The following is a 27,600-nucleotide window of genomic DNA, read 5'->3' as shown; positions in this document are numbered from 1 at the left end:
ATTTCTAATGCTATGTGGCTTTTTTGGTCTCTGGCAGGATCTGTAGCACACAGCAGAGCACAGCACAGCCACAGCATCAGTAATTCAAGGGTCTGTTTCTCCTCACCAGCAGATGAGGAATTATGAAAACAGAGTGACTTTACCTTTTTAAGGTAGTTAAGCCTCATAACCCCTGCCTGGTGAGTGGTGGTGTGTGAGCTACTTCTGAGTAAGGTATTTTGAGTACTTGGTGCTCTTAGAGAACAGAGCAACTGACATGTGTGGGTGTTGCATCTTATAATTTAATTTCTTTAGATGCCTCTTTGCTTTCATTGCACTACAAAATGTGGATTCTTCAGGTGTTACCTGACAGCTCCCTGGCACTGATGTTTCCCCTAACTGGAAAAACCTGGGGAGAGTAAAGCTCTTTTGGAAATGAAAAAGTTACTGGAAATGGTGTTACAGAAAATGAGCTGGAATACATAGAGCTGGAACTGTGGAAATGTTTCTTGAAATTGGCCAGTCTGTAGAAAGAGGATCACACTGAATTTAAAATATGTAGGTATTGAACTGGTTTGAGGGAGCTGGAGACTTTGCTTGCACTAAGTGAGGATGAGGATAATTGTCTTATTTGTCTGGAAGGTTAAATCACTTAAGAGCATTCAGTGTCCCTTTAAGCTGAAGATAATCCAGCATTTAGAGTAGGTCACTGGGACAGGTAGTGCCAAATAACTGTGTCAGTTTCCTAGAAATGGCTGAACGCAAAACCAGGGAAAATTCAGTGAACCAACAGCAAAAAACTCAAATTACTTTCTTTATATGTTTGTATGTGGTTAAACCTTTTCTAAATTCCTTTGGCCATTACCATGTCAGAAGTCAGAAGGTGCTGTGAACCATCAGTGCTAAACAGGGATCCAGAAGTTTGTTGTAAGTCCTGAGCAGACCCTAATGGCTTCTGGCTGCTTTAGATTGTTAAGAAAATCACTGTTGGGTGAAAGTCAATTGGCAAGGAATGTGTTTTGTTACATTTTCCACTTTTTCCTTTCCACTGTTGCTCTTAAATACTTATGGAAGCATGATTGCTATGTTGAGCTATATTGAGCTGCCCTTTTACAATAGTCACTTTTGCAATAAGCATTTTCACAATGAGTGCAAGATTCCTCCTCTGCTAGGTACAACTCACAGACTTGGGAAAGGCTGTCCCCATTTGATAATCTATCACTTGCAAATTATGTACTTATTACATACATTATATTCACGTGGGACCTGGGAGGATTGTGAAAGGTACAGAACATATATGTTGAAACCTTAAAAACAATCTGCTCTGGCTAAAAATCATAGAATTATAGAATGGTTTGGGTTGGAAGGGACCTTAAAGATCATCTCCTTCCACCCCCTCTGCTGTGGGCAAGGACACCTTCCACTAGACCAGGCTGCTCAGAGCCCCATCCAACCTCTCCTTGAACACTTCCAGGGATGAGGCATCCACAGCTTCTCTGGGCAACCTGTTACAGTGCGTTTCCACCCTCACAGGGAAGAATTTCTTCCTAACATCTAATCTAAACCTATTCTCTTTTAGTTTGAATCCTTTCCCCCTTGTCCTGTCACTACAAACTCTTGTAAATACTCTCCCTCCATCTTTCTTGTAGGCTCCCTTCAGATACTTGAAAATTTACTAATGTATAAATGCTTACATTAAAAAAAAAAAAAAGCTGGGTTTGGTTCACAATTTTACAATTTTAGAAAATGTGAAAGTGGTGGCAAATTAGGGACTGCTGGAAAGGATCAAGAGATATGGTTATGAGGAAAAAAATGGAGCACACTTTTCAAATTAATTTTATTGGATTTTTGTGAGGTGTTTAGTCAAGCCTCTTTCTGCTCCTTAGAAAAAGGGTTTGTGACTAGAGCAGCTTGATTTGCATTGGATGCAAATTAGCATTTGTTTCCTCTGGCTCTGAAATGTAGTTGGCCCTGGAGGGAGGCTGACCAGTCACTGTGTGCAGCAAGGGCGCCTGACAGATTAGGCTCCGAAAGACACAGCATCCATTTGAATCTGCTGAGGACATTCAGGAACTGAGGAGAGAGAGTAACTACTCGGTGAGAAACACAAACTAAGGCCATCATGGGATGCATCAAAGTTACCCCCAATTTTTTCCAAAGTTGAGAGTACATTTAAAATAAAGAAAGATAGTTGTGCTTTACAAAGGCCAGTGACTCTGGAGTGAGTCCAGAGAAGGGCAATGGTACTAGTAAAGGGTCTGGAGCACACGTCCTATGAGGAGCAGCTGAGGGAGACAAGGTTGTTTACCCAGGAGGAAAGGGAGACTCGGGTGACATTTTCACTCTCTACAACTGCCTGAAAGGAGGCTGTAGCCAGGTGGGGGCTGGCCCCTTCTCCCAGGCAAATAAAGACAGGACAAGAGGACGCACAGCCTTAAGCTTTACCGGGGAGGTTTAGATTGGACATTAGGAAAAATTTCTTCACAGAAAAGGAGATTAGACACATTGGGATGGGCTGCCCGGGGAGGTGGTGGACTCGCCATCCCTGGAGGTGTTTTAAGGAAAGACCGACGTGGCACTCGGTGTTCTGGTCCATTTACGTGGTGGCGTTCGGTCACAGGTTGGAGGCGATGATCTCAGAGGGCTTTTCCAGCCTAACTGATTCCGTGCTTCAGTGACTGGCGTTGGTTCATCTTTTAGTTAAGACAAGTGTTTGCCAAGGAAACGCGGCAGTCGCTGCGGCCCCGGCGCTCAGCAGGACGGGGACCAGCAGCTCGCCGAGCCCTCCGAGTGCCGGCGCGGTTCCGGCGTCAGGCGCCTCTGCAGGGCCGGGCCGGGCCGGGCCGGGGCGGGGAGCGCCGCGGTTGGCGGCGGCCGGCACGTGGTGGGGCGGGCGCGGGCACCGGGAAAGGAAGCGGCGCCGCGGGTGAGGGTCCGCTCGGTAGGGAGCGAGTGATGGATGTTGCTTCGGTGCTTTCCTTGTTCGTTGCTGTGGTGCTCTGGTTGCAGCCGCTTCACCAGGCGGGTGCTCTGGGCCCGCGCTGCCGCCGGGGCGGGGGAGGCCCGGGTGGGTGCCGAAGGCGGCGTGGCCCGGCCCGGGGTCCGGCCGAGCGCTCGGTGCCGCTGTGGGCGCGGGGTTGTTGGGGCAGGGAGGGCGCGGAGCACTCGCGGGCAGCGGGGCCCGGCGGCCGCCGCCCCTGAGGCACGGGCGGGCCGGCGCTCGTCTGCTCGTGACCGCCCGGAGGCCGCTGAGGGCGGCCGCGTTGGGTGCTGCAGCTGGGACGGGATAAGGGATCTGGAGAGCTTTCCAGAGTGTGTGAATACGGGGAGAGGAGGCGCAGACAAGGTGCGTCCAGGCTCTCTTCCGTGGTGCCCGGTGTTAGGATAGGGGGCCATGGGTGCAGACTGAAACACGGGAGGGTCTCTTGAGACCATCAGAAGCACCAGATGGGGAGTGAAAGTGCCCGAGCACTGGCACAGGTGCTCCAGAGAGGCTGTGGAGTCTCCATGCTTGGAAACATTCAGAAGATATCTGGATATGGGTAGCTGGTTCCAGGTGGCCTGGCTTTAGCAGGAGATTGGTCCAGATGACCTCCGAAGGCCCCTTCCGACCTCAGCCGTTCCATGATAATGAGCTTGAAGTCAGTGAAACTGTAGTGCGTATTAAATCACCACTGCCGTTCGAAAAAGAACTTGCTATTTGTATAATAGCAAAGCCGTTTGATTTGCTGCACAGTTCTTACCTGACCTTAATACAAGTTGAATGAGTTTAGAACAGTAAAACTGAGCAAGGGAAGTTTTGTGGCATTAATTCCATGCTTTTGTATGATGTTTCCAAACGGTGATGAGACAGGTTGTCATTCATACAGCAATTCCCCTCTTCTATTACTTCCATTTTGCATCACGAATTTTGGGTGAATTTTGGATGAACTCCTGGAAATAGTTGAAGTTCATAAAGTTAAAGAGAGCTATTTCCTTGAAAAAAATTGCACAGATAATGCAACAAACATTTCAAGACAGTAGGACAGTGAAAAGACCATTATTGTAGGAAGTGTTTGTAATTATGTTTTTAAAACCATGTGACCTGTTTGTTTTGGTTTTTTTGTTTTGTTTGTTTTTTTAAGCAGGCGTTTCTTAATCAGCTAAAATGGTTTTGAAGAAAAAGAAGGAAATTCAGGTGGATGCATTCTTTCTTGATCATCATCAGCTTGAAAAACTTCAGAGTATGTAGGGGTTTTTTTCTGAACTAATGTGTGATTTCTCTTGCCTTTGACTAGCTGCTGAAATTGATCTGGTTTTTTGCTTGTTATGTTTTATTTCTAGTGGTTTTGCTTTGTGAGTTTTTTGTGTGTTTGCTCTGCTGTGATTTGTTTTTATTTTATAGTGACAATGACTTCTTACCTCGGCAGAGTTAAAAAAAACCTTTAGAGCATTGTGGCTTTGGTTTGAAAACTCTTTACTTTGTTTATCTTTGGTCTGAAGATAGTAGAAGGTCCTACTTGTGATTCTACTGGCAGGCCTGTAATTCAGTGATATCTGATGTTTTAGCCTTAATATGTGGGATAACACTGAATTGCCAAGAATCACAGAATGATTGAGGTTGGAAGGGTTCTCTGGAGGTCATTTTCTCAGGCTTTGTGTTTTCTGTAGTTAGCTTGTTTTAAAGCTACTGTTCAAATGGTGTTTTCTTTTGTGAGGAATTTTTTTTGATTGATGAGAGAAACTTCCAGTGATATTTATTGTAAAAAAACCCAAACTAAATAATACAAGATTTGTATGCTAAAGTTACTTTGAGGTAGCACTGGTGAGGTCCCACCTGGAGTGCTGCATCCAGTTCTTGGCTCCCCTGTACAAGAGTAATATGGACATGTTGGACAGACTCCACCTAAGGGCTAAGATGGTGAAGGGCCTGGAGCATCCCTCCTATGAGGAAAGGCTAAGAGAGCTGGGTCTCCTTGGCCTGGTGAAGAGAAGGCTCAGGGGCTCTTAGCAATGTGTAAAAAATACCTGAAGGGAGGACATAAGGGAGGCAGAGCCAGTATTTTTTCTTTGCTGAGCAGTGATAGGACAGGAAGGCATGGGCACAAACTGAAACACAAAAGATTCCCTCTAAACATCTTTTTTAATGTGAAGGGAAACACTTTTTTAATGTGAGGGTGACTGAGGACTGGCACAGCTTTCATAGGGAAGTCAGGGAGTCTCCAGCCTTGGAAGTACTCAGAAGCCACCTGGCCATGATCCCGGGCAGCCAGCTCCAGGTGACCCTACTTGAACAGTGGGGTTGGACCAGATGGTCCCTTCCAACTCAGCCATGCTGTGATTTTTTGCAAGTGGTCTTCATACTGCAGATGAGGCCTGCTGTTGTGTTCCAGTGAAGCTGATTTTTTTCATTTGTTAGGAAAAAAAAGTTGTGTTAAGGTGTTGTAAGGTGATTTAAGGGTTTGTGGCACTAATGGGTTTACTCTAACTGGAAAAACCCCTAAGGATTTAGCAGTCATTTCTTCTTATTGTAAATCATGTATTATTTATACTGCTTATTGTAATTACTTCATAAAAAGATCCTCTTCTTCCAAATGTAGGGTTTTCAACGACTGAAGAGCAAAGTCTGGCATCTCTACTTCTGCACTGTGCACAGCTGGGAAATGGCATCCAGCAGATCCAGTGTATTAAACAGGTAAGGTTTCACTGTTGTTAGTGTGGTTTTTGGTAACTGACAGTGTGTCCTGTGCACTGTTAATGGCAAATACAGCTCTAAAATAAACTTTCAATGCTTTGTACATTCCTGGAAACACAGGAAAAGCAGTTGTTACTGCTGCACGTGCATCAGGTAGAAATGTAGTCATAGTACTTAAATTAGCAAGGGCCACAGTTACTGAAAATGGTGGAAGGCAAGTGATACCAAGTTTTCTATTTTGTATGTATGTTTTTTGATTTTAGAGGTGTTCCTGAAACATTTAAAACTTGAAACTCAAGGAGAAATGGTGGAGAACAGTTTTTCAGCATATGCTTGGATGAGAGGGAAATCTGCCACCGTTGAAGATGGTATATCCAGAGGTTTTTGTTCATCATGTGTTCTTTTGATTATAGATTATGCCATTGGTGAAGCAGATGGATCAGAACTCTGCAGGTGATCCCATGGTTAAAGCTTGTTTGGACGTTTTGGGAGAGACATATTTTTCATTAAGTGGGAAGAATCCTTTGAAGAAAGTATTAGCAAGGTAAAAAATTGAGTAGTAAGCCTTTATTTTTTTCTAAATGCTTTCCTTACCTACAAGTCAGTAATTTGTCATTCACTACAAACTGCTGTAACTTAATTCTAAAAATTTGCAGTACTAATATGTGTCTTAACCATAAATAATATATCATCAGATCAGTATCTTCCATGTGAAGCATTATTTTGATCTCTTTCATTATTGGAAAGACAACATAGTGTGTAATTAGCAGTTTGAACTTTAAAATCCAATGTCAGAATAGAAATTTAAAATACAAAATTTCAGCTTTGTCAGGAGAAGATAGTTCAGAGGAATCCTATCTAAACTGCGGTTTCTTGTGCCTATTTTTATTGCAATAAATTTTTTCTATTGCACAATTACTGCTGTATTTCTTTAGTGAATTTATTATAGCCTTAGCATTTTTTAAGATCTGGTGCTTAGCTGCTTCCTTTCTTTGTCTGAAAGCAGTCAATGTTGTCCGGAGATGCAGGGCTTCCATCCTGTATTTGGTTGTGGCCACCCCAAAGCTGTGCTCCCCTTTGACAGGTTTTCTAGCTGCAAACTGAGAACCTGCATGTTAATTTTAAAACAGATGATGTTTTCATGTGGGAAGAAACATCCATCTGTGTATTGGAGTTTTAGCTGACATGGATTTTGTGCAGTGGATGTTCAACACCTCAGTAAAAGCAAACTAAATGTGCTGTTTCTTCCTGTTGCAGTTCACTGAATGGTCTTCCTGGACATTTGATGGTGTCAGCTGTGCAAAGCTTTGTGTGCTGCCTTCGGGAAGAACTGAAAACCACAGATGTGTATTTGTACAGAAAAGTACTGGACAACCTTGCTTCCTGTATGGAGGACTTCAGCTTAGGTACAGTGGCACTGAGTGTCTTCTGGTTAAACTTGCTCAGCACTGGTTTGCACCTCGGTGCCACACCTGATAGTAATGTTTGCAGTTGCAGGAAATAGATAGTGCTGGCAAGTATTCAGTACTTAAAATGTATTTTCTTTCCTCTAGGTAGAGCCTGTATTAAGAACCTGTTTGAAGAAGGTAAAGTCACATTTCTAGTAAATAAGCTCCACTGCACGTTTTTGGGGGAGGGGGGTGTGTGAAGAAGTGATTTGAAGTAGGCATGAATATCTGTCAGGTCTGATTTCTTCCTGGTTAATTTTCAGTACACTAGTATCCTCATGTGGTACTTTTTTGTGAAAGACAAGACTGTGATTTATACCTTTAATTTCCAGGGGTCAGTTTTGCTTTATTGGGCAACCCCCGATATAAATCTTGAGTACCAGTGAGTGATTCTGAGTACCAGGGAGAATGAATCTATCACAGGATTGGGCCAAGTGGGTTGGAAACTTGTGTACCGGGTTTTTGCAAAACAACTTGAGATTTTGTTCTAGCATTGCTTGTTTTTGTCTGTACTGAAATACCAGTTTAATTTGTTGGTGGAATGGAAGTCACCACTGTATGGGTACTATTCATTGCAGCTGGGTATGATATGTATGTGTGATTTCTTTGCTGGAAATTTTCTGTTCCATTTCTCTTGTAAGTAAATTCATACCATGATTATTTTCACTAGTTCTTCAGTTTCTGCAGAAGTTGCTGCTTGACATACAGGAAGAAAACAGGCAAGTAAATTCAATAGAAGCTCTATTTTATCTGGTTTTATTTCACTCTTGCAAGATAATTTGGTTTGGTTTAAAATATCACTTTGATAGCTATACATTGATGAAAGATGGGAATATCATTTTACAGTGATGCAGATTTTAAATAAAAACTGATCAGTTTCTTTTGTGGCAATATGGTAATATAAGAGAGGTAAGACACTGATACTGTTAGAGCTACTACTTCTAAGGGAGGCCTTTGAGTTGGAGTTTTGCTATCTGAATTGTGACTAAACAGTGTAATTAATAGATGTAAAGTTCAGGTGGAGTAAAACTCCTTCATGTTCCATGAGTGTTTAGTTCAGTATTGATACACCTGACATTTTCCAGCATCTCATAAAGTGAGGCTTCTTCACTGTGGTCTCTTATTGTGTACCCAGAGGAGAGGGGTACTTAATGAAGTGTTTTGTGCACTGAAAGTTTAGATATTTTCTGTCTTCTTGTTAAAGTCAGATCATAGAAATATGCTTTGTACATGGAGGAACTACTTAAAAAAAATTTAAAAGGAGGAAAAAAAAAAGAAAAATTAGAAAAGAGCAGCACTGTGTTCTGTTGGCCTTTTTGGAAAGCTTTTGGAAAAGTTCAGCTCTGCTCAGGCAGAATTATATGATTGAAAGTTTGTCACAGGAACCTGCAGAAAATGTAGCAGAATTTGTCATTTTTGTTTGTTTACTTCATTTGAACAGACTACCCTTGAGTCTGCTCCTTGTTTTCTTGTGTTTACATATCTGATCAACTCAAGCAGTAAGTTAGTTTTTACCATTAATTCTATCTAAAGTTGGCAGAATATGGTTTTCTGGGGATGGTGAAGAATGGTTTTAATTTCCTTTTTGTGTGCTTGCTTGTCTTCCCTCCCCCTTCCCCCCCACCCCCAGAAAGAATCATGGAAATCGTATTGTTCAGACTCAGCTGATGCATGATTTACTGATAGCCATTAAAGTTTCAATGATGCTTATACAGAAATTGCAAGAAAATATCCAGGGGAGCCTTTGGAAACACAATGAATCTTTTGTTTGGCAAAGTATGTGTAGTTTACTGAAAAGTTCCACAAACTTCCTAATGGATGGTAAGTTTAGTAACATTCAAGCCCTAATATTTTTATTAACTTTTTGTCTTTGTAGTAAACAACCTCTATGTATAAAAACTTAGTTTAGCTTGCATGGAAATTGAACTATTGAGATTAGTGGGAGTGGGAGCAGTAGTTGTTTTTTTGGCGAGCTATGATTTGTGGATTGCAGTTTTAGAGTGTGCAGTTTTAGAGTGTACAGTTTAACTTGTCACACTACAAAAACTGAGGTTAATGCTGTTATTAATAATTCAGAAACTAACAGAAATGCTTTTGAGAGTCACCAAATGTCTGTGCCTACCAGAAATATCTACATCTCTATGAAATATGCTGTCAGAACTATTTATGGGCACACCATAACTAATAGTGGTTTCTTCTCATACAGACATTTTTGTACAGAAGAATTTAACACACGTCAGTAGGCTCTGCCACAGCCCTCCTTGCCTTGGTGGGCAGTCCTGTGTTTTCTTCTGTTAAAGGTTTTAGCAGTTTCTTATTACACTGGAGGATAAAGTTGTTAATATTTGCTATGTAGGTGGACACTACAGATTTGTGATTATACACAAAAATGCTAAAAGTATGCTAAAAGTAGTTTAGCAAAATCCAATACCATCTTTTATAATTTTGATACATAGTTCTAGTACACAGTGTTTCCTGCATTCTAATGTAAAATATTTTTGCTGTGTAGCAACGCTCCTGCAGACTGTTCAGACTACCTCAGGACTGGCTGTTATTCTGTTTATTAGAGCTATGTATGAACCAGTTGAGGAATTACCTTCACTGGTAAGTGCATTTCTTGGCTGAAGACTGCAATGTCTTGGTGCTATCACTGTTGTCTGGAGGTTTTGCTGATACCGATGCCAAGGCTTGCCAGCCTCTCTATCAGTCCTTAGCTGGAGTATGATCCTTTCTTCTCTCTTTGCTGTATGATGTCATAAGGCTTGGATTTTGAATTTTAGAAACTACTATTCACAAGAAATCTCTTCAAATCTTCTAAGATATGCACAAAATAGCTTTTCTGCTGTGCTGAAATGCTGTAATGGGTGTGCTTTTGGTGTTCCAGATCAGTGACTTGCTCCTTGGGACAATGGAGCACTCAGCTGTGCCAGCGTGGTTTGTGAGGAACTGTGGGGTTCTGTGCACGGCAGAGCTCCCGGACTCGGTCCTGCTCTTCCTTTGCCATGGAGCACTGGCTATGCTGGATTGGAAGAATGGCAGCATGGGTGAAAATGGAGAGAAACTGTTATTAGATATTGCATCAGTCTTGTTGTCTTTGAGTTCAGAGTAAGTTTGTGTTTTGTGTTGTTTTGTGTTTGGGAGGAGAGGTTTATCTTTTTAATTCTATTTTTGCATGACCCCTGTGGTCTTGGTGGAATATCTCTGATGTTGTCACTGTAATGATACTAGGTTTTGCCACAGATCATGCAATCTTTTTAATATGTTCATAAAAACTCTGTAAATTCGAAAAATATAATGATGTTGCATAAGTTTCAATTTTTTCTTGCATGCTAAAATTTTGTTTTCTAACATGAATGGGATAAATTTATCAATTCCCTTATGGTAAGGTATGTCAGTAGCAGTTCCTACGTAGAGAGATAAGCTTCAGTTTCAGGACTTTCTTCTCCTGAAAGTTCAGAAGAAAGCAAAGTGGGCCAGTGACTGGAATACTTGAAGTAAGATGAGTTTCAGGTTTTTTTTCTGGTGGCAAGCATTGGCTGCTTGCATCTAACAGCCCACCAGCACAATTGGATTGGAGATTAAAACATGTGTTCAGTTCAACCTTTGATTGTGCCTTGGAGGTCAGTTTTGTGGTTTTGTTTTTGTACATAGGATACTCAGTTCTGATGGTTTTATATGGTAAGGAAAAGTTTTCCTTACGTTTTCAAGACGCATGCAACAACATAAAGCTGCTTAAATGTTAGCAGGTGCATAGTAATTTTTTTTGTTGTTGTTGTTGTATTTTTGTGGGGCTTGTATGATTTCTTTTCCCCTTTGTTAGGGGGTTTAGCTGCAACCACTTAATAGCATATCTGGTAACTAAGCAGTTCTGTGTTCATTCCTTTTCCTCCATGAATGGCTTGTGTCTCCTAACCTGTTTTCATGTAAGGTAAATGAATGTGATGAATAGTTATTCTGAAATACAAAATTTGTTTTTGTAAAAATTGATTAATGAAAATAATGAACTTTTTTGTGTTTGTTCTTTTTAAAAGGTTAAAAGAATCCAGTGTAGCAACATCTTTGTCTAGAATCCTTGCTATTTGGACTAATTCAGCACTGGCTGCCCTTGTTTCAGGCTCTCCAGATCTAAAAATCAAACTTAATGGGAACTCTGATATAACTGGGAAGCTGCTGGAATACATTTATACACACTGGGATCACCCTCTGGATGCTATTAGACACCAAACCAAATTGATTTTTAAGAATCTTCTTCGGATACACCAAACCACCATTGCTGGATCCAATGGAAAATCAGACCCATTCTTTGCAAGGCTGATAAAGCATTTACTAAGCTTGGATTGGCATGTAAAAGGGAAATATGCTTCTCTTGGCTGTCTGGTGGAGTGTGTGGGCACTGAAAATATATTGCAGTTGGACAGGACAATTCCAGTACAAATCCTGGATGTGATGAATGATCAGTCTCTAGCACCTTATGCTAGTGATCTTCTGGAAGTCATGTTTACAAATCACAAGGCCCATTTTACTTTAAGTTTTCAGGAAGGCACCTGGATTGACCAGTGGCACGACCTCTGGGTTTCTCCTCTTCTGGTAATACTGTGTGAAGGAAACCATGACCAAACTACTTATATAATAGATTATTATTTACCAAAATTGCTCAAATGTAACCCTGACAGTCTGAGCTACATGATTAGAATTCTTCAGGCCTCTGCAGATGCTAATCTGGGTAAGAAAATAAACTTTCTATTTGGAATTATGATTGGATTTAAAAAAAAAAATCTTAGCCATGTGATTTCTGGTCTGTTACTATTGTTAGAATTAATTTGGGAGAAAAATTCCAGATGGTTGTTATTGCTATTAGTATTTTAAGGTGAAAGTAATAATAATCATAAGTGTGTCATCATGCCACGAGCAAAATAATTAGTATTCCTTCTGTGAGTGCCTTATGGTTCTCTTTACATGCCAGGGTTTGTTACATTTCTGTATTTTTTTACTACTGTTTTTTATTTCTTACACAGGTGTGGCCATTAACAGATTGTTTTTCTTGTAAATACGTGGATACGAGAGTTATGATTCACCTGTAGTTTTGAAGTAGTTTAGTGTGACTCTAATGGCTTGTGAGACCTCATAAGGTCTTTTTTTCATATGACATGTTTGAGATGAAGCTTTTTGAGAACCAGGTGACTTAGAACTAGTTTAATCTATAGCAGCACTGTCTCTTAGGATTTATGGAGTAGAAATAAAAGGGGGGTGAGGGTGGGTCATATGGTGAAAGTATTGGGAGTTTCTGACAAGCTTTGCAAATAGTACATTACTTGTGTTAATCAAACAGTAATTATTACTGGTTTTCATTTTCTTCAGGCTCTTGCAGTACTAGAGGAGCTCTTGGAGCATTAATGGCATGCTTGAGAACTGCCAGGGCTCATGGACACCTGGAACTTTCAAATATCTTGAGCAGTGGTCTTGTATCCACTGAGTGTATAAAACAGGGTCTAGTTCATCAGCACAACCAGGTAAAGGGACAGCCTTTTATGTGTCCTTTGAATTAGAACAATTTGATCCTGATTACTGTGTTAGCATTGTATTAAAACAAAGGTGTCATCATAGGTGTCAGTAAATCCTTTGTGGTTAACTTTTAAATATCTTTCAGGTTTGCATTGATGCTTTAGGTTTACTGTGTGAAACCCATCGTACTACAGAAATTGTGTCTCTGGAAGAAATGCAACTAATTCAGTTTTTTATGATGTACAACCTGAACAGCCAATCTCCTTCCGTAAGGCAACAGATTGTTTCTCTGCTGAGAAAGGTAACTTCAAGCTATGAGCAATGTCTAATGTGCCTCTTAAGTTAGTTACAACACCCTTTAAGAAAAAAAAAAAGAGTATGTTATGAAGTTGCTCATTGGAAAGAGAAGAAGCTCTGAGACCAGGACTATGCTGTCTGTATTACCCAGCTAAATGGTGTTAAATCATCACAGGCAAGGATGGCTTAAACAAAGAATTCAGTGGCAGAGGCACAGTAACGTGGCCATGGGTGGTGGTGGTGGGTGTTGCTTGACCTGTCAGCACCTGCACACTTTGCCAGTAGCAAAGCAATGCGCCCTGGAGTCAGCAATGAACCTGGTGCTGCCTTTGCTGGGGCCTAAGGTTGTGCTTACACAGATTTGTCACACCTCAAGCAAATTCAGTCACTTGGTCACCCTCAGAAACCCAACCTGGAAAACAAAGTAGAGGAATATTAAGTGAACAGCTTGACATGTGGCTGTGCCATTACAGCCTGGGGGGAATGAGTGTCCGTGTGGTGGAAGTTGCCAAGGTCACATGTAGCTCATGGTAGAAGCACGGGGATAAAACGAGGAAACCATGTTTGTATAAAGAATATCTTGAAAGATGTTTATGGCAAAAGAAGGTAGTGTGGAAGGAGAAAATTATTAATTTGAGATGGGGGAAAAATGAGGGAGTCAGTTTGACAAAAACAAAAGAGAAATCCCAGCTCTTCCCTTTCTTACTTGGTGCAGACTGAGGAACATGAGGTGGAAAAATCATGCTGGTGGGAGTGTGATAAGAAGGGAAATATTACTTGTGGGTAGTCAAAGGGGTGGAGGAAGCACTTTTGAAGTGAGTCAAACTCTTTGAGACACTGAGGCTGTAGAAATGATCTGCACTTTTTAACATTTTTTATTTTTAAATTTTTTATCTGAATTTTATTTACAGATGAGCACAGTTCCACAGAAAATTAGTTGGGAGGAGAAGGCTAGGCATGAATTTAAGGAGGGAGATGGAAGAAGGTGTTGGAGGTGTAGAGGGAGGAGAGAAAAAATTGGTCACAAGAGAGATGGGAAGGAAAACCTTGGGTTTGGAGTGGAGAGGGAAGGATCTGTTCTGTGTTAGGCTGTATGCAAACTTCCTAAAAATTATAAGCAATGTGATTTGGAAAATAAGCTGAAAATCTGCCTTTCCCGTAATTTGCTGTCAATGATTCTTGTCTCATGTATGTTTTGCTTTGTTTTAAAAGTTATTTTGCAGGATACATGAAAGTTCTCAAGTGCTTTATAAATTGGAGCAAAATAAAACCAAGCAAGTGTTAGTTGAGAACTCAACTCACATGCCTCCTTTGAGGATTTTGCAGCAATATAAAGTAAGTAGACTGCTAGAGATGCAGGTGATAGAGGTGGGAGAGCGTTTCTGAGAGTTCATTGTTCCTGAACACCACTGGGCAAGTTAGGCTGTGTGTGTGTGTTGGGCAAAAGTGCAGTGCAGAAGAAAAAAACCTGTGAAGCCAAACTTTGCTGAGGAGCTTGTCCACTGTGATGCACTTGTGCAGTGAATTTTGACTAATTACACTGTTGTTGATGAACTGAATGCCCACTGGTATTTGGAGGGTGTCTTTAAGGTCAATGTTGTTGAAAACCAATAAAGGTTATTTTCTGAGGGATTGCTCTATGATGTGCATTGAAACAGCAGTAAGTGAGGAGTGGCTGGAGATGTTTTGATGACTCTCAATCAAAAAAAAAAAAAAATTGGGTAAATGTCCTGTCATCTCTTGGCCATTTAGCAGCAAACTTTAAATGGTGCATGTTACTTGGACTTGAAATAGAGATGAGTTGAGCTTCAGTCTTTTTCTAGGTCTCTAGAATAATCAGTGAGTGAGAGAATGAATGACATGAGCTTTAGCATGAAGACATCTTTTGTATCTGTCCTTTTTATCCTTTTTTAAGGCTCACATTGTCAGTTTCTTTGCACCAATTCCTTGAGTTCTGCTTTTCTCGGTCAGCTGGTTTTCAAGATTTGAAACAATGGCCATCTTTTTGTGGGGATGGGGAAGGAAAATTGTTATGTTTAGAAACCCAAATGATTGTGCACCCTTCACTGTACTCTAAGAAGCAATAAACTGTCTGTACTATGAATGTCGGCCTCCTGTTTTTCCAAAATTAGTTGTAAGGTCCTAATTTTTGGGGTAAAGCAGAGTGTCCTGAATTCAGTTACTTAGGCTTTTGTTTGTAGGGCAGCAAGTAAACTGTCTTAATTTTTTTTGTGTGTTCCCCCCTCCCCCCTCCCCAAGGATTTCATGTCGTCTCTGTGTACCAGACTTTTTGGGGTATTGTTTCCTGGTTCATCACACCCAACCAGGTTTTCTGCACTAAGTATTTTGGAATCAATAGCAGAAATATTTTCTGCTCCAAAAGGTGAGAAGCCTGATTTATAGACTTTTATGGACTGTAGGCATGGGAGGTGTTGAATTGAAGAAGTATCTTTTATGCCAACTACTCAGTTTCTGTCAAAGGGTATTCTTAGTCCTTAATTTCTATGGCATTTCCTGGGTTGCTTTTGTTTTACCTCAAGGGAGCATAGGAAGTTTTATTGGAAAAAGGAATATTGCAGTAAATGCAAATAATTATGGCCTGTTGCATTTCTTCTATAAATTTGGATTTTATTGAATAGTCTGTTTTTTAGCAAGGTTTATTTTTGTTATTATGAGAAACTTCTGGACAAATTTCAATGTATTTGATAACTTTGCTCCTTTGTCCTGTACAAATATCTTCATAGTTTGAAATGCTGAATTCACAAAAACTCTTGATTAAAAAATATTGCATATCCTTATCATATTATGCTAAATAAAAAAACAATTTTATTGCCAGTTAATGATGATGTGCTGCTGTTATTTTAAATTTTCTTCATTATTTTATAACAACCTTAATTCAAGAAGTATTTGTTAGTGCCTTGGAGTATTGATGATCTTGCTAAATCTTGTCTCTGGATCATATGGCCAACATAAAAATATGTTTTCAGTCCTAGATTGTAGCATTTTTCTTTAAAGAAATGAATTGTCTAAGATTAAAGTTGATTTTGAGAGGGAATAAAAAAATGCCGCCTTGCTAAATCATTTCTCAAAACCACGTGATAAATGATGAACACATTAATGTTATTATTATGAGTATGTAGCATATTGTTTCTGCTTTAGCATATTGTTTCTGCTTTTTTTAAAAACAGAAAGTTACCCTGAGTTGTTATAATAGCAGTTGAGGATTTTATAAATTAAACATAACTTCTATAAAGGCAATTCAGCTTTTGTGTTCTGTGCTGTAGTGTGGTGCAGTTGTTTATATCCTAAAATTTTTCTCTTCTTTACAGCATTAGGTCCAGTCACCAGAATTCACAACTCATTTACATCTAAATTAAAACCAAAAGAAATTGTAATGGCTTACGTTTTCAGGGATTATTCCTATGTAAAATAACTCAAAACACCAAGCACCAAAATGCACTGAAGCTTTTAACCTCTTTTTTGAAAGGAATTATTTTCTAATATTACATACTTACAGGAAAAGAATTTTTAAGCAAAACTAAATAAAAATTATTTTCAATGCTGAATTTAATGGGAGTAAATGGGATTCTGTTTTTGGCAATAAGTTATTTTCTGTATTACTAAGTAATTTTTTGGATAAGGAGTCATAACAGTATTTTAATTCATAACAGTAAACATGGTATTTTAAGTCCTATTAAGAGAAATAATATTAAATAATAATTTAACTGAAATTTTAATGCTTCTTTTAGTATAGCAAAGCAGAATGTGAAGACAGTGATTATTCTGACAAGAGTTACAGCAAAACTTATCTAAGGCATTAATTTCTTTGAGCAGGCCAGGCACAAGTTTTTCAGTTGGATCAGGAGATGGATTGTGCTCGTGTCCAAACTTTGATCCAGTGTTTTGCCAGTACTTTTGAGGAAGTAAAAATTCTGGCATTTAGGCTTTTGATGAAGCTGCGTGATGTTGCATTGAATTTACAGGTATGAACTTGAAGAGTTTAAAGGGAGTAACTTTGTGGAAGATGAATGTTCTGTAGTATACCAGGTGCTTGGGTTAGGTACAGAGCATGATTCCTAAACCTTAGAAGCCGGTCCAAGTTGCCTGCAGTAGAGTTAATCACTAGCACCTTCTGTGTATTTTTACACAGCTTCTGCCCTTACCTAAGGAGGCTTGTTGCACTAGTGGGTGAAGGGGTTTGGGAAGTTTGTTGGGTATGATGATGAACTATCAGAGAAATAGTTAATGCAAGCTCTTTGCTTAGCTGTGACTTCCCTGTGGAAATGATTGAGGCATTTTGACTTGGTTATTCTTGGACTTTTAAAAATGTCAGCTCCCTGTTTCCTTTCATTTCTGATTGATCTCAGATTTCATTATCTGATTGGTTTTTTTTATTTCTCACAAATTTTGCCCTTTGACTTGATACTGATTTGTCTGTAGTAACTTCAGGAGAAATTATTTTTAATTTAATTAGTACACGTGAACAAATACTGCTTCCAAGTAAACTTTGCTTCTCTTTAATGTCCATTGGAAGATAAAACACAGTATTTTGAAAAAGAAAAATTTTCCTGTGAAGTGCAGTGTGATTGAATACTGCTTTATAAATGGCTGTCTCCATCCTCAATGTCTATGTAATTGTATCCTTGCTAAATACATGCACATGCATGTTTTGAGTGTAAGGCTGTCAGTGCACAAAATAAGTGTTCCTTAAGAAATACCTACCAGCAGACCTAATGAAAAGCAGGTTCTCAGGTTCCTGGGTGGTAAGAAGTTTAGTTAAATCAATCTGGAAGCTCAATGAAATGAGCAATATTACTGCTTTGGTTTTTTTTTTCAGGATTCTGAAAATCTAGATCTCCTATTCCAAGCAGCAATGGATCTCAGCACAAGTACCAAGCCATATGATTGTGTCACCGCTTCGTATTTGTTGAACTTTTTAGTGTATCATGAAGGACTGCAGAACAGTTGTTTGGGAAAATGGCTTGAACATAACCCCCAGATGGATGAAAACACATCAGTGAGTACAGTGGAGAAGAACACTTTGGCAGGTAAGATTTGGGGGGAAAAGTTTTTTTATATTTGTTGAAAGTTTGCTGCTTTTCCATAAGGCTTTTGGTAGGAGGTTTAGTAAGAGATGTTTATTTCTAACAGGATTTTAAGTATATTTGTTCTGGTGTTAAGAAGCCAGGTTCTTTAGTAAGATCTTAATCTAGTCCTGTTTGTGTTGAGTGTGTTGAATATTCTAAAAGATGGCTTTTGTTACTATTTTGAGCAGTGACATTTGAAAGTGCTATGGAGGCCCAGGTAGTGAGCCTGGTGAAGCTGAGTGCACCAAGTGCAGGGGAGGACCCTCTGCTTCCCCTAAGAGCTCACTCACGCAGGGGGAAGGCAGCTGTAGGCGGTCTGCGTGTGTTTCAGTACTTGATGTTTGCAGTGCTGCCCCTTGGAGCTCTGTTCTCTTGGACCCATTTTTCTGGGTGATTTGCAGTCCTGTGAATACACATTCACAGGAATGAGGCTTTGCTCACATGTGGAATATTTTTGTTTGGTTTAGTGCCCCGGATGAAAGATGACAGGGCTCTAGATCTGGTGGGTGTGGCAAATTCATTAATCAAGCTTCTTCTAACTTTCGTAGTTTTCAGTAAAACTAAAATACTTAAATTCGTTATTTGTAAAAAACCACTTTATATAATTTGTAGTAAACGTGCTGTTTTTGGTATAGCTTTTTGTGCCGTTTTTGGTTTCTCTGCAGATTCCTGTTAATACTTTCTTTATATGCAGTGAAATAATGATTTTGAGACATGGCTGTGGTTGCCATAAGTGAAGGAAACGTGGATAACCTCATGGCTCATTGCTCTGGGGTATCTGCTGCTGTTGGTGATCCATGGTTCCTTGTTAGGGTCTTTAATTTGTTCTGATTCTGGCACTGAGATGTCACAAGGTATAAATAGGATTAAAATAGGCACGTCTATCCTTGAAAATTGGTCAGGTTTTTTAGTGGAAAACATAAGGTTCAAATATTTAATCATGAACTTTTGATCTTTAATATTCTGCTGTACTCATCATTGTATTAATGTGGCTGGAAGGGTGAAGTCTGACTTGCAGTAGGTGGTAGGTAACTCCTTGTGTCTTCATCATGAGCTGTGGGATTGTCTCTGAGCAAACCCGGATCTGGGTTGTGCTTTTCACAGCTGCCATTTGATTCAGAGAGACAGATTAAATTGACTATAACAAATATTGCTGGAGTTTAGGTAACTGAAAATGAGGGGTAACATACATTTCAATGACAAAAGAGGGAAAAGTATAATAAAGGAAATTGCTGTGCATATTCCACTGAATTGTTGTGTAAACAGGTTTTATTCCTGTTTCTTAAAGCAGATTTTTTTCTTAGAAAATACAATATATGAATGTACAATGCAAATCTGTGCTTTAAAATGTTTTAGTTATCAAGCTCTTGTTGGTGAATGTTGAAGAAGAAATACTCCAAGCCAAGAAGTGTCTGCTTCAGGCAGCAGCATCATTCCCCATGTATGGGAGAGTGCACTGTATAACTGGGGCTTTGAAGCAATTACCCTTCAAGTAAGTAAAAATACTAAATAGGAAGTTGTAACTCCATATTTAAGTGCAGTGGGAGAGCTATTCAGGAGAACAGAAAAGCATGCAGTATTATTTATAAGGAAATCCAGTACCTGTGGCCTTTAGAACTCTTCCTGGCTGCTGCAGTGTTTGGTACTTCCTTTGTATGCGTTAAACTCAGCCTTAAGACTTTTCAGTCTCTACACTATTTATAGTTTTCATAAATATTGTTGTAGAAGTGTTTGTAATTTTGGTTCTTTCTTTTAAATACAAAATTATTTTTATTCCATGTCGTGATATGTTTTGGTTGTGATTTTGATTTTTTTTTTTTTTTTTCCATAAGTAACTTGACACTGGTGTCTGAATGGAAGGAAATGGTGACCAGGCTCATTCTGATGTCATACAGCCTCTCTGCTGTAGTATCACCAGTAGTACAGAGCTCTTCACCAGAGGGTCTTATTCCAATGGACAGTGATCCAGGTAAAAAACCAAACAGAATCCCAAAAGAGTTTTTTTAAAATCTGGTGCTCCTGAAGGTCTCTGTCTTGCAATCATTCAGAACTAGGCTGAGCACCCCTCCCTTTCAGCTTCTCATTTTACATCATAATCTTAAGTCACTCTTTTAATTTCTGATAAAGTTGTCTTAACTTCTTCACTAAAAAGCCCATAAACACTTGCGGATTGTGTTGTTGCATCTCTTTCAAAACGGGACTGTAAATTCTGGTTTTCTTCCTTAATCTTTCTAATCACCATAGAACCTTGTTGTGGGTTTGGTTTTTTTTTTTTTTTGTTTAAATGTTAATAGCTTTCTTTTGTACTGATACATCCCAAATGAATTACATCAGTATAAAGAACTGGAAGTAGAAGACAAAGCTATCTTAAATCTCCCTTTTGTTTAATGTGCAGAAAGTGCAGGTCGTCTGCAGATGATTCTGCATGAGATACAACCACAGGACACGAATGATTACTTTATGCAAGCAAAAATTCTGAAAGAACACTGCAAAGAAGAATCTGAAAAGCTGGACCAGAGGCCAACGAAAAGTATTTGCACAGAAATGAGAGGTAAATCCAAGGCTATATTAGTAATTAAATCAAGGTTTTTTTATAGATGAGGCATTTTATATGGATGATCAGCTGGAAATTACTAGCTTATATAATGTTTCAGTTCTTACCCATCAGAAGCTACTTATCCATGGACGTGGTTTTAAAGACTGCAGTCTTAATTCATTGTGCTTCTGGAAGATTGTGGCTAATCTCTCTTAAAACACAAGTGAAAATTAGTTGTTTTGATACTGGCCTAGACTCTGTTGCTGTAACTGCGCTGGCCAGACAATCTTGAGCACCTTTTCTATCAAGCAATGCTTCTAATTAATTTCTTGTTGAAAAGTGTTACTGTGATTTTCCTCTCTAGTGTATGTGAGGCTAGTGGAGAATATGTTCACGCAAGAACTCCTGTTGCATGAAATTACAAAAACAGAAGCTTCAGTTTGAAAGATTCCAGTGGTACAATGTTAGGTAGTATTTGTCTGTTATAATGAATAGCAGCCATGAAATCGAACCTTATAACGTTGAAGAAATTGTAAACCTTGGGACCTTTAATGTAGTCCAGAATAAATTTATAGAATATCCGTACATTTAAGAATTTAACAGTTTATGCAGGCTTTTGAACTTCCTTTCCCCGGTTGCCCTTTCCTATGTTTAAAATAGTTTGGCGGGGCCGTATGTTTCGTTTCATGAGGGGAAGGGGTAAACGCGTGCAAGTGCCGCAGTGGCCACCAGGTGGCGGCGGCGCGTCACGAACGCGGTGCCCTGGCCGGCCCTTTTTTTCGCTTTTTTTCCCTTTTTTTTCCCTTCTGCGCGGCGCCCGCGGAGCGTACGGGGAGCGATGGATCGGGGAATGCCTGCCTCCAACGTTGGAGATGTTTCGATAGTACAGTGGGCAAGTAAATAGCAGTGGTGACCGAAAGACCTCTACTCTTTCACACAGCACTTCCCTGGTAAAACGTTTATACTACTGGCTTTTCCAAGGGCAAGAAAGTACAGCAACTGTTGAGCAAGGAAAGCAATTAGGGTCAGCAAGACTGAATTATCTTTTGGGTAGGCAAGCTTAGAAATTTTATCACAGTTATTTGTGTTTTGTTGGACAGTCAGGCTAAGCAAGGTTTAAATTACACATCTGCATCTGAGAACCCTGAGTTACGCCATTGCATTTGTTTTTTTTATTTTTAAGGCAAAGACAGGCAAGCGTGTGATGTCACGGCTCAAATGGTTCTTGTGTGTTGCTGGAGAAGCATGAAGGAAGTATCTCTGCTCTTAGGGACACTGTGTAAGCTTTTGCCTTCACAGACTACATCTGAACCTTCAGATGCGTTGATTACTGTAGAGCAGGTAGGGAAGTAATTTTTATTATAAAACCTGCAAATTCCTCTTGGCTGGTGGTGCGGCGAAGGCAGTTTTCCAAAAACCTTTTTCTTAAATCTGTGTTCTATTTGGGAAAAGTTGTGGGTTTTAAATTTTTTTTAAATTGTCATGGTGTCAGGGTTTTCTTTGTTTATAATACCTGATTAGCAGTCTTGTTGTGATCAAATGGTATTCAGAAAGTGTAACTACAGTAGAAACAGATAAGAGAAGAAATTATTATACATAACTAACAAACTCATTCATTCTAGTTGTATTGGATTATTTGAGGTGTATGCTGTATTTAGGGATACCAGTGCCTGCCTGCCACCCTCCCCTTTGTCTCTCTCTCTCTCAGGATATATTAATCACTAGTAGAACTGCTAAAAAACTTCTAAACTGACATCATGTTCAGAGTTTCTTTTGTGTCATTTTGTACTCTACATATTGGGATTCTGCTTAAAGCTCTTCCTTAATTAAACTTCATTGTCAGTAGTTCTGAAAGTCAAACATGCTGACTAGTCTTAGTCTTGTCCTCCTCCTATCTGTTATTATGAATAATTTGTATGTAATGTGACTGTGTCTTTTTCCTCCAATTTCTTTTAGTTTAAGAAATCAGAACTATTAATATGCCATCTGTCTCTTGCAGAATGTTGAGTTCAGTGTTTACAAGAAATTAGATTACCGTGGGCATTTATTTGGGAAATATTTTGTGTTTATTAAATTTCTGTTTTTAATTGATGACCTTTTCATTTCCGTATGTTTCAACAAAACCAGTCTGCATAGAAGGCTGAAATATGAAAGACCAACTACTTTTTAACCTCTTTTTGTTTCCAACAGAAAACACTTAATTAGTTTTTCTTAGGCGTTAGAACTTTATATTTTAAAATAAAAAATAGTGTTATGTACTCCAGATCTTATTTCTTGTCTGATGTTGTGGTGCCATGGGAATAGTGTTGGTGTCTTTATTCTTGCATTGTCTCCAGTCCTCATGTTTTCATCTGGTTAACAGCTGTGCTTGTATTGTTGCAGGGGTCTGGAGGGCAGATGAGAGAACAGATATGCATGTCTACCATTATGTTCCTTAATCTGCACCAAGTCAAAGAGGAATTGGTGTTTTAGAATGAGTCAAACGGCAGCATGTGTGTTTTTGGAAAGCAGACATTGATAGGTGCTCTTTCAGAAATAATACATTATTAAGGAAGGAGTTGGACTTGGATGGTCCTTGTGGGTCCCTTCCAGCTCAGGATTTTCTGTGATTCTATGAAGATACCTTCTTTGTTTATAGATGCCTCTTCAGCTTGTTTATGCTTCAGATGCCTTCCTGTAAAACAGAATGCCTACATTCTAGTTGGAAGAAGGCTAATTCTTGAGAAGTCAGTTTGAAATCCTGATTTTCCTCAGGCTTGCAAGCACATACACAAAGAAATACAGTTTGGCTAAGTGCCTAATAAATACTGTAGGAAAAGTGTGGGCATTTTCTCTATACTTTTTGTAACTTTAGGTCATAATTTGTATAAAAAAATAAAAGGGAATTTCATCAGAAATGACTACATATGTCAATGTCATAACTGCTGGGACTTCAGACTTATTAAACACTTTTCAGTGTTGACAAATAGAAAACTGGATTTTGTTATCTTATGCATGTAGAACTTTTCTTTCAAGTTCCCCATTCTTTTTCTTCGTTTTACAAGTATTGAAAGAGATTTAAGAATACAGAGAAGGAAAACTTTGAGAGAAACCTTGGTCATGTTGCCTTGAGCCAGAGCTAAGTAATTGTTGAAAAAAATCTGGGAGCACCTCTTGGCCAGTCTGTCTCATCCTGTTGCAAACCTTCTTCCTGTTGTACCTTGCTCCACATCTAGGTCAGTTACTGTATTGAATTGTGCCTTATGGGATCGATGTTGTCATAATTTATTCACCCAAAAGATCACAGTGAGTGCTGAATTTGCTCAGAGTCTTCTGATTGCTTGTACCTGCTTTTTTAATGGAGCATGCAGGTGGACAGACAGTGTCTTACAGTGCTGGTGTGCATTAGGAAATGGCACAACAGAACTGCCTCGTGGTAGGCAGTGTGGTGCTGGGGGCTACCCTTTGTAGCACTAGTGCTGCCCATTGTGCTGTCTACCTATGGGGGAGGGGCTGGCAGGGAGGCAGCTTGTGCATGATGCTTTATTGTTGTTGCTAGGAAGTTGGGACAGTATCACATTTGCACTCTCCTTGTCTTTTGAGTAGGAAATTGGGTTTACGTGGCAGTTGATGGTCTGGTGTGCACTGGCTGTGACATCTTCAGCTCCTTGGTGTGCAGATGTGTGTATAGAGGAGTCTTCAAAACCTCAGCTGTTTTACAGTGGTGGCCTTGCCTTCAGAAATAGAAATAGACATAGGAAGTGAAGAGTATAGCTGGAGGAACCTCCCTCTATTCAAATGCATATTCTACTTCTCATTTTCCATCTGATCCCAAAAGTCCAGAGATGGCAGGCTCAAAGTTCTGCCTGTTAAGAAAACTAACAGAAATAGTATCACGTAACCACCAGGTGATAGACAAAATGCCATCTAATGAAGATTTTGTGTTGCTTTTGTCATATGATCTGCAAACCATGAACGCTCCAAGTCTGGGGGAACATTAAGCTCTTCCTCAAACTCCTGTTTATCTCACCTGGGAAGTTTTAAGACAGTTTTGAGAGTTAAGCTTGCCAGAGCTATGTGCCAAAGTGTAAAGAAACAGGCAGCAGAAGTAAAAACTTAACTGTCCAATTGCCTGTATTAATCTTCTGGAAGATGTTGTAGACAATTTCTATCTTGAGTACCCAGATTCTTGCCTTCAGCAGCAAGTGTTGCCCTGTAACTTGTTGGTTGTTGAATTAGTAAGACTTACCTGTTACATTATAAATTTCTGACAAAGAACTGAGTTGTGGCAGTGCTTCTTCCAACCTGTGAGTTCAATTTGATGCAAGCTTCTAGTCAGCTTGACTGTTGCAGAAAGCTCAGAAGTGTAAATAGTAAAGTTGAAAGTTACATCACCAAAAAAAACCCCCTCATATGAATTTTTCTAAAAACATAAGCATGGTGCTGGGACAGGCTGGCAAATTGATTTGCATGTGTATGGTTTTCTTGGTTTGGTTTTGTTTACACACCTGGAGAACTGCTCTGTCTGTGGGTCAGCCCCTTGTGCATAAGGGGCACTTACTCCTCCTGTTTGGACTAGAAGGCTGAAATGAAACCCTGTGGCTACATAAGCTACCTTAAAATCATCTCAGAAATAACTTTTTTAGCTCAAGTATCTCCAGTTATTGTGTGTTTCGCATTAAGTGAGTTTTAGCTGCAGGAAATAATATGTAGACTCTCAGATTTGGGTTTTTTTTATTAAATTATTGCAATCTCATTGCTTGGGTGATGCAAATTACTTAACAGGAGGTTGAAAAACCATATAGGTAGATACGACATTAACTTCCCATACAACTTAATTACTTGTCAGACTATTAAAGTATTAGAGTAATTGTATAAGTAACAGAACAAGCTGAATTTTATAAGAAGCTTGATGTGATTTTATGCATGTTTTTATATAAAAGCTTTAAAGAAACTTTTACAGGAGAACTTTTAAGAAGGACCCCTGAAGAAAATTTTGCATAATGGCATTAAGTACGTGCTATGCATTTTAAACAAATTAAATGGGAAGTTTGATTTAGACCTTGAAAGTTGATGAGAATTAAAAGAAAAAAAATCAACAAACAAGACAGCCTATGCTCCGTGGAATGAGATTGTGTGGATCTGTAAGCTTCCAAACAGATTTAAAAGCTTGTTATTGTAATAGAGCTGTAGAGTGTAACTCTTAAGTGGAAGTTTAGTTATCATATTTATGTTTTAATGCTTTTAAAAATAGCTTTCATTACTACAACATCTTCTTCATTTTAAAATTGTTTCCAATGGTCAACAGCAATTATGCAGAATTCTGGAACGTTAAAAAATTGTATTTATCTAAGTATTACCTAGTCTAATGTAGATTTGTCTCCCTTTGGTACAATTTTTGGAGTTTGAATTTAATATCTTAAATATTTTTAGGGGTTTTTTTATGCTGTTATGCTTTATTTGGTATTTTCTTTGGGATTTTAGGCAAGCATGTAGGCAAACAAGAAGGTTTCTGAATTTGTTTCCCCCTAAAAATCAGAGTTGTCTCTTTCTTTTATTAAAATCTGAGTATGTCCATCATGGACAAATAACCAATTTTATGTCCTTTATATTTTTGGCCTTTTTTAAAGAATACAGAACTACCCCTTTAACCTAAAAGATTGAGTATAATATTTGTTATCATTAAAGTAAATGGTTGTTTATTATAGGACTTGCTTTTTGCTTGTTCCAGTGACCTTTGCAACAAGGGGGAGGATTGCTGCTTTTAACTGCAGAATATTTTGCGTATATAAATAATGTGTGTATAATTTCAAATGGCCTAATAGCTTTTTTTTTTTCTTTTTTAGGTTAAAAATATTGGTGATTACTTTAAACATCATCTGCTGCAATCAAGGCACAGGGGTGCATTTGAATTGGCATATGCTGGCTTTGTGCAACTTACAGAAATGCTTTCCAGGTAGAAGATGGGCAACTTGCTGTGTTTTTAATAGAATTGTTTTACCAAACTTTGGCATTGATCCTGAAACTGACTGTGCAGGCAGATCCTTGCTTTCATGTAGATTTTATTTACATTTGGTGCAGGCATGATTATGGCACTTACATGATGTCTGTGACTTGGAGTGCAATACTTAGAGATGGCGCTTAGGCATTGAAAAATGATACAGACCTATAATGCTTGCTTCATTTTTCTTTGTTTCTGGCATGTTAGTTTCCTGAACAGCTCTTAAAAACTCTTGGGAAAAGTAGGAGTGTCAAGTTCCCCCATTTCACTCCCCTTTTCTGGTGCTTTATGAAAATGTATGCCAGACTTTTTGCTTTAGCCAGGGCATTTTCTTGGAAACTTCTATTACCTGTCACTGAGTTGGCTATTGTGACATTTGGAAGACTACCTGACAGTGCATCACAAGGTGTGATATGCACTCTGGTTTATTTCTTTCCCCTTGTAACTTCATAATTTCCTAGAGGAACTAAATGGACAGAATTGTCCTGAGGTCTGGGCAGGATCATTGGAATTTCCATTACATGCTTAGCTACTGATTTCAAGTGCTGCTTATGTTTCTTTGTGGTATACACTGTTTATATTGCATCCACGTTTTAATAAGACAAATTAAAATTTCTACTGACTAGGTAGAGTTGGTGGGGTTTTATTTGTTTGGTTTTTTTTTTTTTTTTTTTAATATGTGTTTTTTTGAAAGACCAGTCAGATTTTTCAATTTGAAGCATCTGTATTTTCACATCAATGCCAGGTTAAATAACCAGTGTTGCCCTTTGGCCCCACATCAGCCAGTTTGAGGTGCAGATCTTTTTCTTTATTTCATACTGGAAACAGTTTTGATGGTTTTAGTACAGGCTGGCTGGCTGATCAGGTTCACTGTGTGTCCCCTCAGACAATTTTCCCAACAGAATTGAGGGTTGGTCTCTGCTACAGGATGCTGGGTGAGGCTGCTGCATCTGTGTACCAGCACTGCTGCAGAAATGGGTGTTTGACACGTGGTGGTGTTCGTTCTGTGTGCCAGGGGGATGTTAAACTGCATGCCATGATTCTGTTGGGCATCTGTCTCTACAAGGTACATTATTTTCTTTCAGATTATAGCAATC

General features: G+C 39.2%; 1 protein-coding gene across 2 annotated transcripts in view; it reads left to right on the top strand.

Annotated features, from left to right (window-relative positions):
* Positions 1–2,870: 2,870 nt before the first annotated feature.
* The window catches only part of THADA (THADA armadillo repeat containing), a 154,675-nt gene continuing 129,945 nt past the window's right edge, over positions 2,871–27,600 (top strand). For both annotated transcript variants that reach the window (XR_005604050.1, XM_010393672.4), the window contains exons 1-22: positions 2,871–2,905; positions 4,107–4,202; positions 5,559–5,653; positions 6,067–6,197; positions 6,911–7,059; positions 7,207–7,239; positions 7,772–7,820; positions 8,732–8,922; positions 9,611–9,705; positions 9,986–10,206; positions 11,133–11,824; positions 12,460–12,611; positions 12,749–12,904; positions 14,113–14,235; positions 15,160–15,283; positions 16,735–16,883; positions 17,738–17,948; positions 19,344–19,479; positions 19,820–19,956; positions 20,383–20,538; positions 21,707–21,864; positions 26,349–26,458. Coding sequence is in view for 1 of the 2 variants with exons in the window: in XM_010393672.4 (XP_010391974.3) it covers positions 4,127–4,202; positions 5,559–5,653; positions 6,067–6,197; positions 6,911–7,059; positions 7,207–7,239; positions 7,772–7,820; positions 8,732–8,922; positions 9,611–9,705; positions 9,986–10,206; positions 11,133–11,824; positions 12,460–12,611; positions 12,749–12,904; positions 14,113–14,235; positions 15,160–15,283; positions 16,735–16,883; positions 17,738–17,948; positions 19,344–19,479; positions 19,820–19,956; positions 20,383–20,538; positions 21,707–21,864; positions 26,349–26,458 (3,344 nt within the window). In the remaining variant the exon portion in view is untranslated. The remainder of the gene's footprint in view (positions 2,906–4,106; positions 4,203–5,558; positions 5,654–6,066; positions 6,198–6,910; positions 7,060–7,206; positions 7,240–7,771; positions 7,821–8,731; positions 8,923–9,610; positions 9,706–9,985; positions 10,207–11,132; positions 11,825–12,459; positions 12,612–12,748; positions 12,905–14,112; positions 14,236–15,159; positions 15,284–16,734; positions 16,884–17,737; positions 17,949–19,343; positions 19,480–19,819; positions 19,957–20,382; positions 20,539–21,706; positions 21,865–26,348; positions 26,459–27,600) is intronic.

The sequence above is a fragment of the Corvus cornix genome, chromosome 3, assembly GCF_000738735.6.
Source record: "Corvus cornix cornix isolate S_Up_H32 chromosome 3, ASM73873v5, whole genome shotgun sequence".
In the NCBI taxonomy this organism is placed as follows: Eukaryota; Metazoa; Chordata; class Aves; order Passeriformes; family Corvidae; genus Corvus; species Corvus cornix.
The sequence above is the reverse complement of the archived record's forward strand: the minus strand, read 5'-3'. Positions and strand labels throughout refer to the sequence as shown.